Source organism: Hemitrygon akajei, chromosome 26, assembly GCF_048418815.1.
Source record: "Hemitrygon akajei chromosome 26, sHemAka1.3, whole genome shotgun sequence".
NCBI lineage: Eukaryota > Metazoa > Chordata > Chondrichthyes > Myliobatiformes > Dasyatidae > Hemitrygon > Hemitrygon akajei.
The window spans coordinates 31163332-31177905 of NC_133149.1; the positions used below are offsets into that span (position 1 = coordinate 31163332).

The 14574-nt window shown below is 38.5% G+C and overlaps 1 protein-coding gene across 6 annotated transcripts in view; it reads left to right on the forward strand.

The window, feature by feature from the left end:
• LOC140716828 (uncharacterized) overlaps nucleotides 1-14574 on the forward strand; it is a 394334-nt gene that overhangs the window by 190683 nt on the left and 189077 nt on the right. For all 6 annotated transcript variants that reach the window (XR_012096375.1, XM_073029773.1, XM_073029775.1 and 3 more), the window contains exons 78-91: nucleotides 231-377; nucleotides 1131-1307; nucleotides 1614-1781; nucleotides 2012-2122; nucleotides 2601-2786; nucleotides 5291-5506; nucleotides 6615-6793; nucleotides 7874-7976; nucleotides 8165-8329; nucleotides 9602-9764; nucleotides 10964-11067; nucleotides 12227-12394; nucleotides 12611-12718; nucleotides 13333-13468. Coding sequence is in view for 5 of the 6 variants with exons in the window: in XM_073029773.1 (XP_072885874.1) it covers nucleotides 231-377; nucleotides 1131-1307; nucleotides 1614-1781; nucleotides 2012-2122; nucleotides 2601-2786; nucleotides 5291-5506; nucleotides 6615-6793; nucleotides 7874-7976; nucleotides 8165-8329; nucleotides 9602-9764; nucleotides 10964-11067; nucleotides 12227-12394; nucleotides 12611-12718; nucleotides 13333-13468 (2131 nt within the window). In the remaining variant the exon portion in view is untranslated. The remainder of the gene's footprint in view (nucleotides 1-230; nucleotides 378-1130; nucleotides 1308-1613; nucleotides 1782-2011; nucleotides 2123-2600; nucleotides 2787-5290; nucleotides 5507-6614; nucleotides 6794-7873; nucleotides 7977-8164; nucleotides 8330-9601; nucleotides 9765-10963; nucleotides 11068-12226; nucleotides 12395-12610; nucleotides 12719-13332; nucleotides 13469-14574) is intronic.

The window sequence follows — 14574 nt, forward strand, 5'->3', positions numbered from 1 at the left end:
GGGATATGGGGGGAAGGCAGGAAATTGGGGTTGAGAGGAAAATTGGATCAACCATGATGAAATGGCGGAGCAGACTCGCTGGGCCAAATGGTCTAATTCTGCTCCTATGTCTTATGGTCTTACAATGTTCATGAATTTTACCTTCACAATGTAGGTTTTAAACCTTTTGAAGCTCTAAGAACCTTATTTATTTAATTTTGAAACAGGATACTTATCTTTTGTTTCTCTAGGAACATATATGCTCTACACACATGCTGATGGCTGTGACATATGCCCTTCAGGACACTACTGTACCGATGGTAATAGAATTGAAAAATGCCTTAAAGGATATTATTGTCCAACGCAAACTGGTCTCAACTGGAAGAAGTGTCCAAAAGGTAACAAATGTAGAAATTGGTGCATGAGTTAATTTCCTTTACTTTTGCTTAGGAAAGGTTCTCTGTAAACCACAGTACTTTCAATCTCCTCCTCAACCCCTTCAGTTGTGATGGATATTCACTGTCCAGGGCCACAAGGCCTTTTTTTGCCCAGATCAGCTTTGCAAAAAACATAGCAGCTCTCACTTGTAGAGATCAAAGTGCCTTTTCTGAGTAAGTTAAAGACCCAACCAATATTCTTTGTTCAACGTCTTGTCGTAATCAGGAGCCCGTCTTTGGTTCTTAATGTAAATGGCAAATAATATTTTCAATACTGGTGCCCCACAAGGCTACATCCTCAGCCCCCTATTCTACTCCTTGGACACTCCCAACTGTGTGATCAGAGTCTACTCTAACTCCATCTACAAGTTTGTAGATTTTACCAACATAGAGAGCCTACTGACATGGTGTTACGATAAACACTGTCATAGTTCAATGCCGGAAAAATAGCCATTCAACCTTTCCATTTTGTGAACTTCTTAATTATTGCAGAAGCTTAGTTTTAATGGATGTTGCATTTAGAAAGTGAATGCTTCTGTCGACCAGTACAACTCTGACTACTGATTCCAATCGCAAAGCTGGGCTTTCTCTTAAAAATGGAGCCAAACATGTTAATTGTATTTTGGACAATGTATCTTTATGATCACAGACATCATTATGACAAACAATTGTTAACTTCAGCAGCTGTAAACATTTTATATTTTGCTTTCATAGGTACATATGGTGCAGCTCTGGGACTACAGGCAATGTCTGACTGCACTCCATGTGATGCTGGTTTCTTCTGCAGTGAAGATGGAGCAGATCAAGTGACTGGGCCATGTTCACCTGGGTATTACTGTCAGATGGGAGTTGATACTCCTACACCCGAAGGCAACAACGCAGGCATAGGAGGTGAGCTTGCAGCCAGCATAGTGAAATATTAATACTTCTTCAGAGCAGCGTATGACTGTAGAGACATGTAATTGGATTCCATTTTCTGCTGGCACTTTGCAATACATAACCCAGCTGGAGGAATTGTCCTCTTTTCATTCTCTCAAATCTTACACAATTGTCACCATCTCTATCATATCTTCCTTTAGCCTTTTTGTTTTACAATGGGCATTGCATATTTATGATACACGTGCAACTACCAGTTACTTCCAATAGTAATAAGTATATCTGGTCATCACAGTGATGTGCACACAATTTTCATTTTAGGACCATGTTTGGAAGGGACATTTTGCCCACCTGGGAGCTCAAAACCAACCTCATGTCCAGCAGGGAGCTATAGTGACAGAAGCCGTCAATCAGAGTGTGATCTCTGTAAACCTGGGTATTACTGTGCAGAATCCTCTACATCATTTCTCTTGACACCTTGCTGGCCAGGTAATTTCATACTTAATAGCCTTTAATATGAAAATGATCTTATATCAGATACGTGCATTTTTATCTGCGTATAGAAAATCTGCCAAATTAACTTGCATTGTTACTGATGGTAAATTCCACAAGCCAATGCTACCTTTTGTTCATGGTGACAGCGTTGCTTACAGCAAGCTCTTCATAATTGATACTGATTGTGTAACAAATAACAAAGTTATCGCTTTGATTGAAATTAGGTTATTATTGCCCTGGAGGTACTTCACATCCTACTCAATATCCATGCCCAGTTGGAACTTATAACAATAGAACAACAGCTCACAGTGACTTGGAGTGCCTTGCTTGTCCAGGTTAGTGAAACAACCAATGACTGTAGCTCACTAGGGCAGTTAGCTAGTTGGGTTGGGTTGGGTATGGAATAAAATTTGAGAATTTGATTATGAAAAAAACTTCGCGGATGCACCTAGAAATTTAAATCACATGATGTTTTACTCTGCAATTTAAAATAAAACAACTTAGCCAAGAGTAAATCACATTTATTACCATTTCAAAGTCTAATCATGCTTTTAGTGAAATTCATCTGGGCACTTCTAGTCACAAGTCACCTTGCAACCCTGATATAACCTTGTTATGAACCAACAGTAAGTGATGCACCTTAAGATATATTTACAATGTTCAGATCCTTGGCCCAGCAGTGAATATGATATTTATGGTGGCTATCATATCTGGTGAATAAAATTTAAACTGTAACTGACAACTTCAGCTTGAATTCTGATTGCTTTCTTTCATTATTAACCATATCTTATTTAATGAATTTGTCTTCTGTAGCCGGTCATGTCTGTGACAGAAAAGGTCTTAGTGCTCCTTCAGGCCTTTGCCGCCCGGGTTTTTATTGCCCAGGTGGAACATGCAACAGCCAAACTCAGATTCAAGCCAACGTGTCCAGGGATCTTGGGTCCCACCCTCACTCCCTTGACCAGCGTGGAAACTTCACAGAGTTTGTTTGTCCTCCAGGTATCCATTAACACATGTCAATTATTAGAGTATACAGTAGATTCCAGTTAATTGGGCCATCAGTTAATCGGGGCAGCCACTTATTTGGGACAACTATTAAAAAACAAATACTAATTTAGAAAATAGATGTGATTCCTTTTGTTTATTTGGGACACTATGCCTTTTAACTGGGACCTTCTGTTCGACAGTTTCCAACTAACATCAGTCATGTGCAATTGTGTGGCTGTTAGACTATGCTTAGAGCAAGCAGTTTTGAAATAGCGTCAATTGCGTGTGTTTTAATTCAAAAAATTGTGCTTTATGTCATTGATAGTTGGTGATAATTAAGCAGTAGGTGATTCAAAACCGTTTTGCTCCCTGTGGTTTCAAGCATTGAGGCTTGGAGTTGTCAGAAATGGCTAGGATTGATAATGAAACAATTTCACTACTTCAACAAGTTGGGCATTACAAAAAATTTTGAAGGTATCAACAATCATCTTGAATATTACAATGAAAACTAAGATTTGGAGGATGCAACCATCAAAAACATTGTATGAAGGTAGTACATTATCTGCACTCGGTGTCTGCGCTGATTTTGTTCACTTACAGTCAATCAAAAGAACACTGGATGAATTCCAAAGGCAAACACGAGGAAATCTGCAGATGCTGGAAATTCAGGCAACACACACAAAATGCTGGTGGAACACAGCAGGCCAGGCAGCATCTATAGGGAGAAGCGCTGTCGACGTTTTGGGCCGAGACCCTTTGTTAGTCCTGACGATGGGTCTTGGCCTGAAACGTCGACAGCGCTTCTCCCTATAGATGCTGCCTGGCCTGCTGTGTTCCACCAGCATTTTGTGTGTGCTGGATGAATTCCATCGATAACTATTAGGAACTATGGCACAATTTTATAGTACTGTAATATTAGTAGTATTCCAATTTGTTCTGTATTTCATTTAATACATAAATTGTTGCTCAAATCGTAGTTTGTCTTTTTTTTAAGACCTTTTTTAACTATTTCCATGAAAATTTGGCTAATTCGGGAGCCACTTAATTGGGCCAAAATGCACTGTTTTCCCAATGTGTCCCAGTTAAATGGAGTCCACTATTTTTTTTCAAATAAAAAAAATACTAATGTTATGTAAATCGTGTAGCTAGAAACATTATGGAGAACTTCAGTTGGTTCAGAGTTGAATGGAAATCATATCACCAGACTAAAACATTGTGAACATTTTTGAATGCTAATACATGATAGAATATAATAGTAGAATATAATCCTAGCATTATATTCTGCTGTCAAATTCTACTGATTTTTAAACCAAAATCAACAGGAATGCTTCAAGTGCACATAGGGTCAGATATCACAGAAAGCCAGCAGCACTGTGGGTAAGCCATTGTGACCTTTGCAGTGGTAATAGTAGTAAGACATCACTAGAGTCGAGCATGATGTGGATCATAATAGATGACAATGTCATTGCTGTGCCTTCAGTTGACTTTGTCTCTGTAATGAGTTGGTTCACTCTCTGAAATGCTGTAAGGAAAAATATGTCTAGTTGTGGAATCTCTTCTGAAGGTGGCAGAAATGATATGTTGAATGTGGAAGCTGGTAGGATGAAAAGTGAGGACCTGGGAAACTCCTTGTTCTGTCCCAGAATATAAGTGCAGAGATAGAGGAAACAAGTGAGATACTGTCGTGAGCTTTGTTAATGATAGTAGGGGTAAGCACAGTTCAGTTAGAATGAACCCTTTTTAGAGGCTCATCATCACAGCAAATGCAATGGATGGAGAATGGAATAGAGTCCTATAGGAGGCAGGGTTGGATAGACAGTAGGCTATCTGTGGGAATCAGTAGGCTTGTAATGGATGTGGATAGACTATCTTCTTAAATGGAGACAGAGAGATCCAGACAAAGATGAGGTGACTTAGATGAGACCCTGTGAAGATGAGGACAAGGTGGTATTTGGCCTCAAAAGTAATGAATAGTGAGTTCTTCTTGAGTAGGGGAAGCAGCACCAGTGCAGCTATTGATGTAGCGGAAATAGAGCTGAGGGAGTGTGTTCGGGTAGGACCGAAACAAATACTGCAAAAAACAGATGTAGCTGAGTCCATGTGAGTGCCCAGAGATATACTGTTCATATGAAGAAAGTGAGGAGATTTGAAGAAGTTATTTAATGTTTAACCAGGTGAATGCATGTGCAGGTGAAGGAGAAAGGTTGGGCCTCTACTCAAGAAAGAAATGGAGGATCCTGTATATTATGGAAATATAAAGGGATTGTACAGCCATAGTAAAGGTTTTATATAAACTATATTTCAGTTGAATCTTTAGAGGTGTAAAAACAGTAGATGATGCTGTGATTTTGTTCTTAAAAATGAATCTATGGTTGCCTATCATCTCTTTAGTTTCCCATTCCATGTATCCAGCAAGTCACCTTGATAATATTAACCCAGTATATCATTGTATTATCTGTACAACTTATTATTCAATTAATAGTTGATCAGTGGGTGACAATGATTTCTTCCCTTAGGATTCTATTGTCCCGAAGGTTCTTTTGAACCAGTTCCATGTGATGTTGGATTATACTGTGAGCAGTCCGGTCTCTCAGCTCCGACTGGCCTATGTACTGCTGGGTTTCTGTGTGAGGGTACTGCAACAATTCCCAACTCCAGGCCCTGTCCTGTAGGACATTACTGTCCAGAAGGAACAAGCTATTCAAAACCTTGCCCTCCTGGGACCCTGTTGGGTAAGAATATTAGTAATATTGATTTTGAGTTCTAGTTTTATAGGGTTTGTTAAAATTTTAATGATTTTCTTTTGAAGGTACAAATATATGATAAGATCTGGACACAAATGACCACATTGACCCTCCAAGCTGACCCTAGACATCCAATAAGATCTTCCCCCCTCCCCAACCACTTCCATTTTACTAATATATCCATCATCTATCCTTTCCATCGTAAGATGAAAGAAAGGAAAATTAAAAACTCCTAACCCAGGTTGGAGACCAAAAAGACATTTGTGAAATTCCAGTGTTTTGATTGCTGCTTAATAAATATTCTTACCTATATTCTGGCAGGATATTTTAAGCTACAGTTGCATCAGTATTTTCATATCAGTATGATGATGGACCTACTGAATCTTAGGGAACCTTGTGCTCCAGCCAGTTCTTTGTTGGTCCTACAAAACAGTAAACAAATGGATTTAATTACAGTTTTGTTCTATCATATTTTATGTTGATACTTTTGATGTAATAATCTAGATATGGATAATAACTTCCATGTTGAAATTTTAAAAATCTAATTCAGCTACATTTCCTCTTGTTGCCAGCAGATGGCAAACAGGCAACATCTCATTTCCTCTGTATAAGCATTAAAAAAAGAGTCCCTCAGCAGATATATCTCATTCAGTTATTTTCTTTAATAATTTCCCATTTTCTGGTGTGCAGTGATCCTAAGAAGAGTTACCTAGCTCATGTCTTACTACAGCCACACCTGTTGAGGGTGTACAAAAGCACAAATCATATTAAATTAATGGTTAAATTGGTGGTCCTCTTAGATGAATCTTTTTATGTATAATATGGAGCTGAAATAAAAGGTGCACAAGTTTACTGTGGAAAGGCTTCAAGTGGTGTGAACCTACAATTTCATTCTGGTCATCATCAATAATATTATTAGGAATATACAATCTACAAGAAGAATACTAATAGAAGTATTATCAAAAGCTATAACATAAAATTTATGTACCCTACACACATTTTTTAAGATAACGATACAAGTCCTCATTTATTGACTGTAAAATAATGTTTTTTGTCTTGCTGTTTTTAACTTTTTTTTGTCATTTTCCTCACAAAGCTGTTTTAGGAGGAGCTGCTTTAACTGATTGCAGACCTTGCCCATCCGGTCATTACTGTACAGGTTACGGCTTGTCAACTCCATCGGGTGTTTGCAGTGCAGGATACTACTGTCCAGGAGGGCAGATTGTGCAACGGCCTTTGGAGTTCACGTGTTCGCCAGGTCATTTCTGCCCTGAGGTCAGCGGAATGAATATTCTCTTTTGTTTTTTCTAAAATGGTGCAAGTAGCATGCAATTTGAAGGAAGACCATTGTGATGTTTAAAACATATGTTATATTCATTAATCTTACCTTTTCCCCAATATTTTTCCAGTGGCCTATTAATTACAGCCCCCGTACACTTTTTTTCAGGCACAAGCAATTGTTTGCCTGTATAATTTGCTTAGTGTGCTATTTAAAATCTGTTTAATTTGAGAAGATAAGATTTTTGTTCATTGGTGCCATAATCTCAGTAACATTTTATGCTGACTTATTTATTTTATGATTCAACATTAAGTGCATCTTAAAAGCCTCTAATGGGGTTCCCTATGGAAAAATGGGGTTTCATAGATAGTACTGTAGGCACTTCACTAAGTATAAGCAGGTGCTAGAAACTACTGTCAGGTTTACAGTGAAATGATGCAAATAAATTCCAGTACGATGACGATAATACTTATCATTGGGCTTTCTGTAACAGTCTCTGATGTTGATCATGGAAGATCGATCCTGATGCCAGCTATTTAATTCCAGCTTGATGCCAAGAATAGCTGAAAATTTCAGCACATTACCAAACAGTGGAATCTGAGTTGAACCCTGGACGACTTTGATTCTATATATTAGTTGCTCCATTTGGAGATGTTTTAAGCTAGTGCATTAAAATGAAAGATTTCTACTATTCCATTGTTTGCCACTTTATGTAATTCAGAATTTAGCATCCCATCCAATTAAAAGAAACAGATGTGGCATTAATTGAGTGCTTTCTTTGTGTAGGTTTATCGGAATTCCAATGATCTCTCAATGTCTATCGTATCTCACTTGCATATTATTGAATGAATCTCTTCTCCAGCACAGAAGTCTTTGTTTTCAAGTAGAATTTGTTAAGAATAATTGAAAACAGAATCAGAAAAAATAAGTTAAGAATAAGTAGTGTTGGATATCTGTGAAACAAGACTGAAGTTGCTCGAATACAGAGTGGTTCATGAAAGTGACTGACATTGTCTCAGTGAGTTAAAATTATGCTGGTGTATTATCTTGATATAATAGCACTCTCAAATTCCTAGGGAAGTGCCAATCAAACTAGCTGTTCGCCAGGCCATTACCAATCTAAATGGGCAACGGAAGAGTGTGAAGTTTGTCCCGCAGGATTCTTCTGCCAATCACAAGGTAACAATGGAATACCTTTCTGTTGATGTGTTGTGGTTGATGTGGCAGAGAATAATCTTAAGAATAAAATGATGTAGAAATGTATAACTGGCTAGTTCACGCTTGCCGTTATATTTATTAGTGTTTCATTCTCATTTATTTATATGTTTGCTTCCAATCCCTCCCCCCCCACTGTGTCTCTCTTCAAGGAGTTCATCAACCTATCATCTGCCCATTAGGCTCATATTGTCCACCAGGTACTGCATCTGCAAGCCAGTTCTTCTGCCCTGAGGGTACCTACGGGAATCGAACTGGGATGCACAATGCATCGGACTGTTTACCTTGTGATCCTGGAATGTACTGTCTGGGTTCAGGTATCCTCTAGACACTTATGCTTCACTTGCAACTCAGCTTCACAATTCCCAAAGTCCCCAATTAAACAAATGAAATAAAAATACTCCCAAAAATGAATCCCAACCCACCGCTGATCCTGCTCTACAGAGAAATTCGGGGAAATAGTGCACACTGAATTCAAGTTTAAGCTGCTTTCAGATTTACTATTCACCAAAATCTATAGAGGTTGAGTACTCCTTATTCAAATTTCCAAAACCCTAAAACCTCCAAAGTCTGAATTTTTTAATTTAGCGCTAACATCAGAATCAGGTTTATGATCACCGGCATGTGTCATGAAATTTGTTAACTTAGCAGCAGCAGTTCAATGCAATACATAGTAGAGAAGAAGAATAAATAATAATAAAAATAATAATAAAAACAATAATAAATAAGTGAATCAATTACAGTATACGTATATTGAATAGATTAAACATCGTGCAAAAAGCAGAAATAATATATATTAAGAAAATGAGGTAGTGTCCAAAGATTCAAAGTCTATTTAGGAATCGGATGGCAGAGGGGAAGAATCTGTTCCTGAATCACTGAGTGTGTGCCTTCAGGCTCCTGTACCTCCTCCCTGATGGTAACAATGAGAAAAGGTCATGCCCTGGGTGCTGGAGGACCTTAATAATGGATGCTGCCTTTCTGAAACACCACTCCTTGAAGATGTCCTTGGTACTTTGTAGGCTAGTACCCAAGATGGAGCTGACTAGATTTACAACCCTCTGCAGCTTCATTTGATCCTGTGCAGTAGCCCCCCCCCCCCCCCATGGTACAGCTATAGATGTTTTTGAGTGTATTTGTTGACATGCCAAAGCTCTTCAAACTCCTAATACAGTATAGCCATTGTTTTGACTTCTTTCTAACTACATCGATATGTTGGGACCAGGTTAGATCCTCAGAGATCTTGACACCCAGGAACTTGAAACTGCTCACTCTCTCCACTTTTGATCCCTCTATAAGGATTGGTATGTGCTCATTATATTAGTGGTTTGTAATCATTTTTACTGTTAAGTACATATGTGTGATGAACAAGCGTAAGACACAGACTTCTTATCAGTAGCACGTAAATTCAGAGCTGGAAATGATGGCAATCCCAAGCTAGCTCATTATACATTCCAAAATCCTAAAAAATCCAAAACACTTCTGGCCCCAAGCATTTTGGATAAGGGGTATTCACCTGGTATTACAAAGGTTAATTAGATTGTTGTATGCAGAAAGTAGAATGTATTGACTTCTTATTTTTTTCTCAGGAAACATTAAGCCATCTGGATCATGCAGTGCTGGGTACTTGTGTATCCAGGGTGCTACTGTACCAACCCCCACTGATGGGATTACAGGAAAACAGTGTTTACCAGGATCCTACTGTCCAGCTGGTAGTATCACAGCACGGCCTTGTCCAAAAGGAACCTTCAGGTATTTTTGATAAGACAGAATCCCTGTTGAAGCATCATTGTGAGTGTTTTTAAATGCCAGTTATGCAAGTATAAAAAGTTTTGTGTAATTATTAATTCACTATCAAAACACCCAATAATTTTGCTCACGTTTTCAATATTGATCTTAAGGTTGAAGACTGATTCTCCAAATGGAGGCTCCTGCATGAGTAAAGCTAGACAGAAGCCTTTAAAGCCCTTTTACTGGGCCCCAGCTTTGTGGCTCCAAGAGGACCACAACCTTGTCATATCTTGATGGCTTACATGCCTCAGTGATCTGGAGAGCTATATTGGCTGGAGTCAAGGCTGTTGGTAGGGTCACCCATGCCAAACAGGTCAAAGGGTAGAGGACAGACTAAGAGTGGTCCACCAATCCTCCAGGTTTGGGGGTTCACTTCAAAGTTAACAACCCCGATTAGTCAAATAAAACTGTTATGGTAACAGCAATGAAGAATCTTTCTACATCTTTGTGTGATGGTATTCCTGGGTCTCCACCTGGGACTTGCATTAGTAGTAAAAGCCAAGTGGAAGTTACTGCAATGATAAAGGAAGCCCTGAGCACTGCCAAGCAGAATGAGGACCTTTATTGCTGTCCTAAATACCAGCAGGTGTAACAGGCAGCTTGAAATGTTATCCAGCGGATGTCTAACCTTTCATAGCTGGCACAAACATTATATCTGTATATCAGTTTTTGAACTTTAACTCGTGTTTGATGGGATGGGGTGAATTACATACTCAGATTTTGTTGAAAGACTAAAGTAAATTAATCCTTTCATCAGCCTCAGTGCCTTTCGTTTTGAAATATTCCAATCAATGCTTGTTGGTTTTCCATTTTATATTAATCTCTTTTGGTTATAATTAAATGTCCACCATTTTAATTTGTCACTCATTGTTTTGTGCAACAATTTTGAAAATTGCCCAGTAGCAATTGTTCTTACAATTCCAAAACATTAAGAAAGGGAAGTATTGACTTTGGCCTTATGATTTTGTATTCCTCTTTAATGAATTCATCTGAAAATATTTAAAGCAGGGGTTCTCAATCTGGCGTCCATGGATCACTTGCTTAATGGTATTGGTCCATGGCATAAAGAAGTTGGGAAACCCTGATTTAGAGTAATACTGACACTATTGCATTCCTATCTGTCATTTGGTATGTAACATTTAATCTTGTGGCTTTTACAGCGAGAAACGAGGACTAACTGAAGCCTCGCACTGTCAATCTTGTACCCCTGGACAGTACTGCAATGAAATGGGAGCTATTGCGGTGTCAGGGCCTTGTCAGGCAGGTAATGTGTCATATCGAGTCCTGGTAATTTCTTATTCAGGCCATCACCAGTTTACAAACATTTTCCATTTTTACAGATTTTGTCCATGAGTCAGAAAATACACAAAAATAATTTGGTGTGATAACCTTATTTCCATAATATTGAATACAGTACTGAATAATGTGATATGAACCTGAACACAATCATTAATTTATTGTCTTCCCCTGCCCAGTTACAGTGGAGCAGTATCAGGATGGCCCACGCTGCCTTTGTGCCTGTTCCTTATTAGCGGCTGTTCCATTGTTTAATAGAGTATTATTGCACAAACAGCAGCAATTTCTTGTCAATTTCCAAAGCAACTCCTTCAAGTGGCCTCCCGCAATGGAATTGTCAGCCCGTGTTCTTAAGACGTAATAGAGTCTGGTTGCGGTGGGGAAGTTGCATACTTTTCAAGACTGGTTCTCATTTGAGTTTAATAATTTGGGGAGCTCCTTCATATGTGCAGGTGTCCATAGGCATACATTTATAATGCATCACTACCACTGAATTATTGCTAAATTAACTGGAAGTAAGCTCTATCCTTTCTACCGCCCCCTTTTTTCCAGCAAGGAATCTTACCCCCACCACCCCATTGATGACCTTTTATCACATCTCCAGCACTTTCTTTCTACTTGGATCCCCCCCCCCCACCCACCTCACCTTCAAGCTTCTCACGCTCTCTTGTTCTATTGATTTCTAATTGTCGACTTACTACAAGCTTTGGGTCTTGTTACTATATCTATGAGGTTTTGGTTAACAGTATGATTCATGAATAAAGCAATGGGACAGAGTAGTACTTGGTTTAATAATGTAAAAGATTTCAAAATCTTGTATTCTGATGGGCTGTCAAGTGGGCTATTTTTATGATCGGCAAAAACCATTAGAAATATGTGAAGGATTGCACAGAATTAAAATTGATTGTCTAAGATAAAAGTATGTGCATACCTAACCAAAGATGAAGAATGCCTTTTCCAGCTGTCTAAAGATTCAGTGCACAAGTAGTGACTCTGGAAGACACCTCAGTCTTTCTCATCTTACTACATGTTCTGAAGTTAAACTGGATTAGAGTTCAAAGGCAAACCAGAATGCTGTTAATTCCACCACTTTTCAATCACTGTCCCGAGTTTTTTTTTCACTTTAGGATTTTTCTGCCTCAAGGGATCCCAATCTCCAGCTCCCACTGGTGATATTTGCCCTCCTGGTCACTACTGTCCCAAAGCTGCGGCCGTACCCATCCCATGTCCATCTGGAACGTTCCGATCAACAACACAAGGCACGAGTGAGGAAGACTGTGCACTGTGTCCCTCAGGTTTGTGTGCAATTAAAACTATATTCATCATTGATATTTGAGTGCATTTACCAGCTTAGGTCCTTATTTAAATCTATATGGCTCTGGACGAATAAATAATATACATTTGTGCAAATGAAGTGATCGTTGACCCACAGTGTCTAACAAAGCATGCCATTGTGGAGCCCACGCCTAAGTTTATTGTCATGATATGAACCTGATTTTGCATTTCTGAAGGTTTCTATTGTAGCAAAATGGGCAGAGACAGTGCTGGAGAATTTTGTGACCCGGGATTTTATTGTAAGGAGGGAGCGAAGAGTGCCACACCTCTTGACGGCATTACAGGTACCATATTTAATTATCAACTGTTTTTGATTTGGCTCTGCTGTGTAGCCAATGAGAGTAAATGGTGTCTTCTCTCAAGCAGTTCTCGAGCGAGCTTAAACATGTTTTGAAAAGTCTTCCAATATAAACATTCTATTTCTTAAAGAGTACAGCTCTAATTCTATCTTACAGAATAAATGCTAAAACATAAGTATATCTATATTGTATTTATTTGCAATGGAATGGGTAAAGATAGTTACATATCCTATTGAAAATGCTTCTGAGAATATTAAGTCAGCAGTGAGATATACTGATAAACAAACCTGTAAATAAAACTCAGATTATATTATGAAACAAATCTTCCAAGACCCTCTATTTAATTTTTTAGTGTCATTTGGTTTTAAATTGATCTTTCTGGGATCAGTGAAATGCACTTTTGTGCCTAACCACTAATCCTATTCCTACCTTGAGCAGATCTCCCTCAATAGAGCTCTGTGCAAGTATGAATGACTACAGAATACACAGTAAGATTAAATAATACTGGTAATTATGCAGGAGAACAGCAGCTGTTACTAAATGCTCAATGTTCTCTTGAGCATCACTCAGACGTCATTTAATACTTTCTATGAATTCAGGTGACATTTGTCCTGTTGGTCACTATTGCCCATCGGGTTCTGCTGTGCCAACACCATGTGAAAATGGGAAATTTGTGAACCACACAGGAGCAGAAGAATGTTTCACCTGCCCTGAAGGATACCAGTGCACGAACAGGTAAGATTGTAAGGAGTACATTGCATTGGAATGTACTCTTATAGAGATGACACATACTCGCTTTCAAAATCTATGCAAGACACCAGAAGCTTCCAGACTCAGACATGCAACGACCAGGTGTTATAATCATTATATCACACTAGTTTATAATTCATTTACGTGATTTGAGTGAGTGTAGTACTTCATCTGTCTCGATAGTGATGTCAAATCAGGTTCATGCAACCTTCATCCGTGAGTGCCACATAATGAAATCAAAACTTTAAGGAAGGAGAAAAATAGAATACAAATTAAACTGTAAATACTGTATTTCTAAATGTAAAATGCATATTTAGCAATCATGACAATCTGAAATGAGGTTATTTTCCTTTGTTTGCTTGCTATATTATCCCATGTAAACTATTAGCCACCAGAACATGCTCCATCACATTTAATAGGAATTCAGCACAAAGCAGATGGAATTTAATATTTCAGAAGGTTCATTTTAACTAAAATTTGAATATCTGCATTTTTCTAACTTTATATATGGTATGTAATTATTTTAAGCTTCAAGTATAAAACGAAATTAGAATATACAAGCACATTTTGTAACTGTTTAACAAGCATTTACAGTCATATTGTGAAATGATTTCCACATCAGTAAATGTATGTCAGATCAAGGCCTCCATATGAAGCTACATAGAATTTCAAATCCTAATAATATATTGGTTCTATTCTTGCACCTATCATATTAACCTACAATATTTTCACTGCCTCATTCCCACAAGCTTTCTTTGAAGGCTTCATTTTGCCTTTTAGATATTTTAGTGCTTCGATTTCAGCTGGCTAATTTAGTTCTATTACTCACCGAAGAAATAGCCGGCTGGTGGCGCAGTGGTATCAGCGCCAGACTTCGAAAGCGAAGGTTCCCAAGTTCAAACCCAGTCGCTCCCCAACCCCCCCCGGGGCACGCTTTCCATCTGTGCCAGGTTGAGTGTCGAGCTAGCCACTCGGCCTCGTTTAAAAAAAAACAAGGGTCGAGTCAGGAGCATTCATATTGTGACCCAGTTAATCCAAAAGGAATCCAGTCCTGACACTACGCGCCAGACAAGAATGGCTGACTGTCTGGT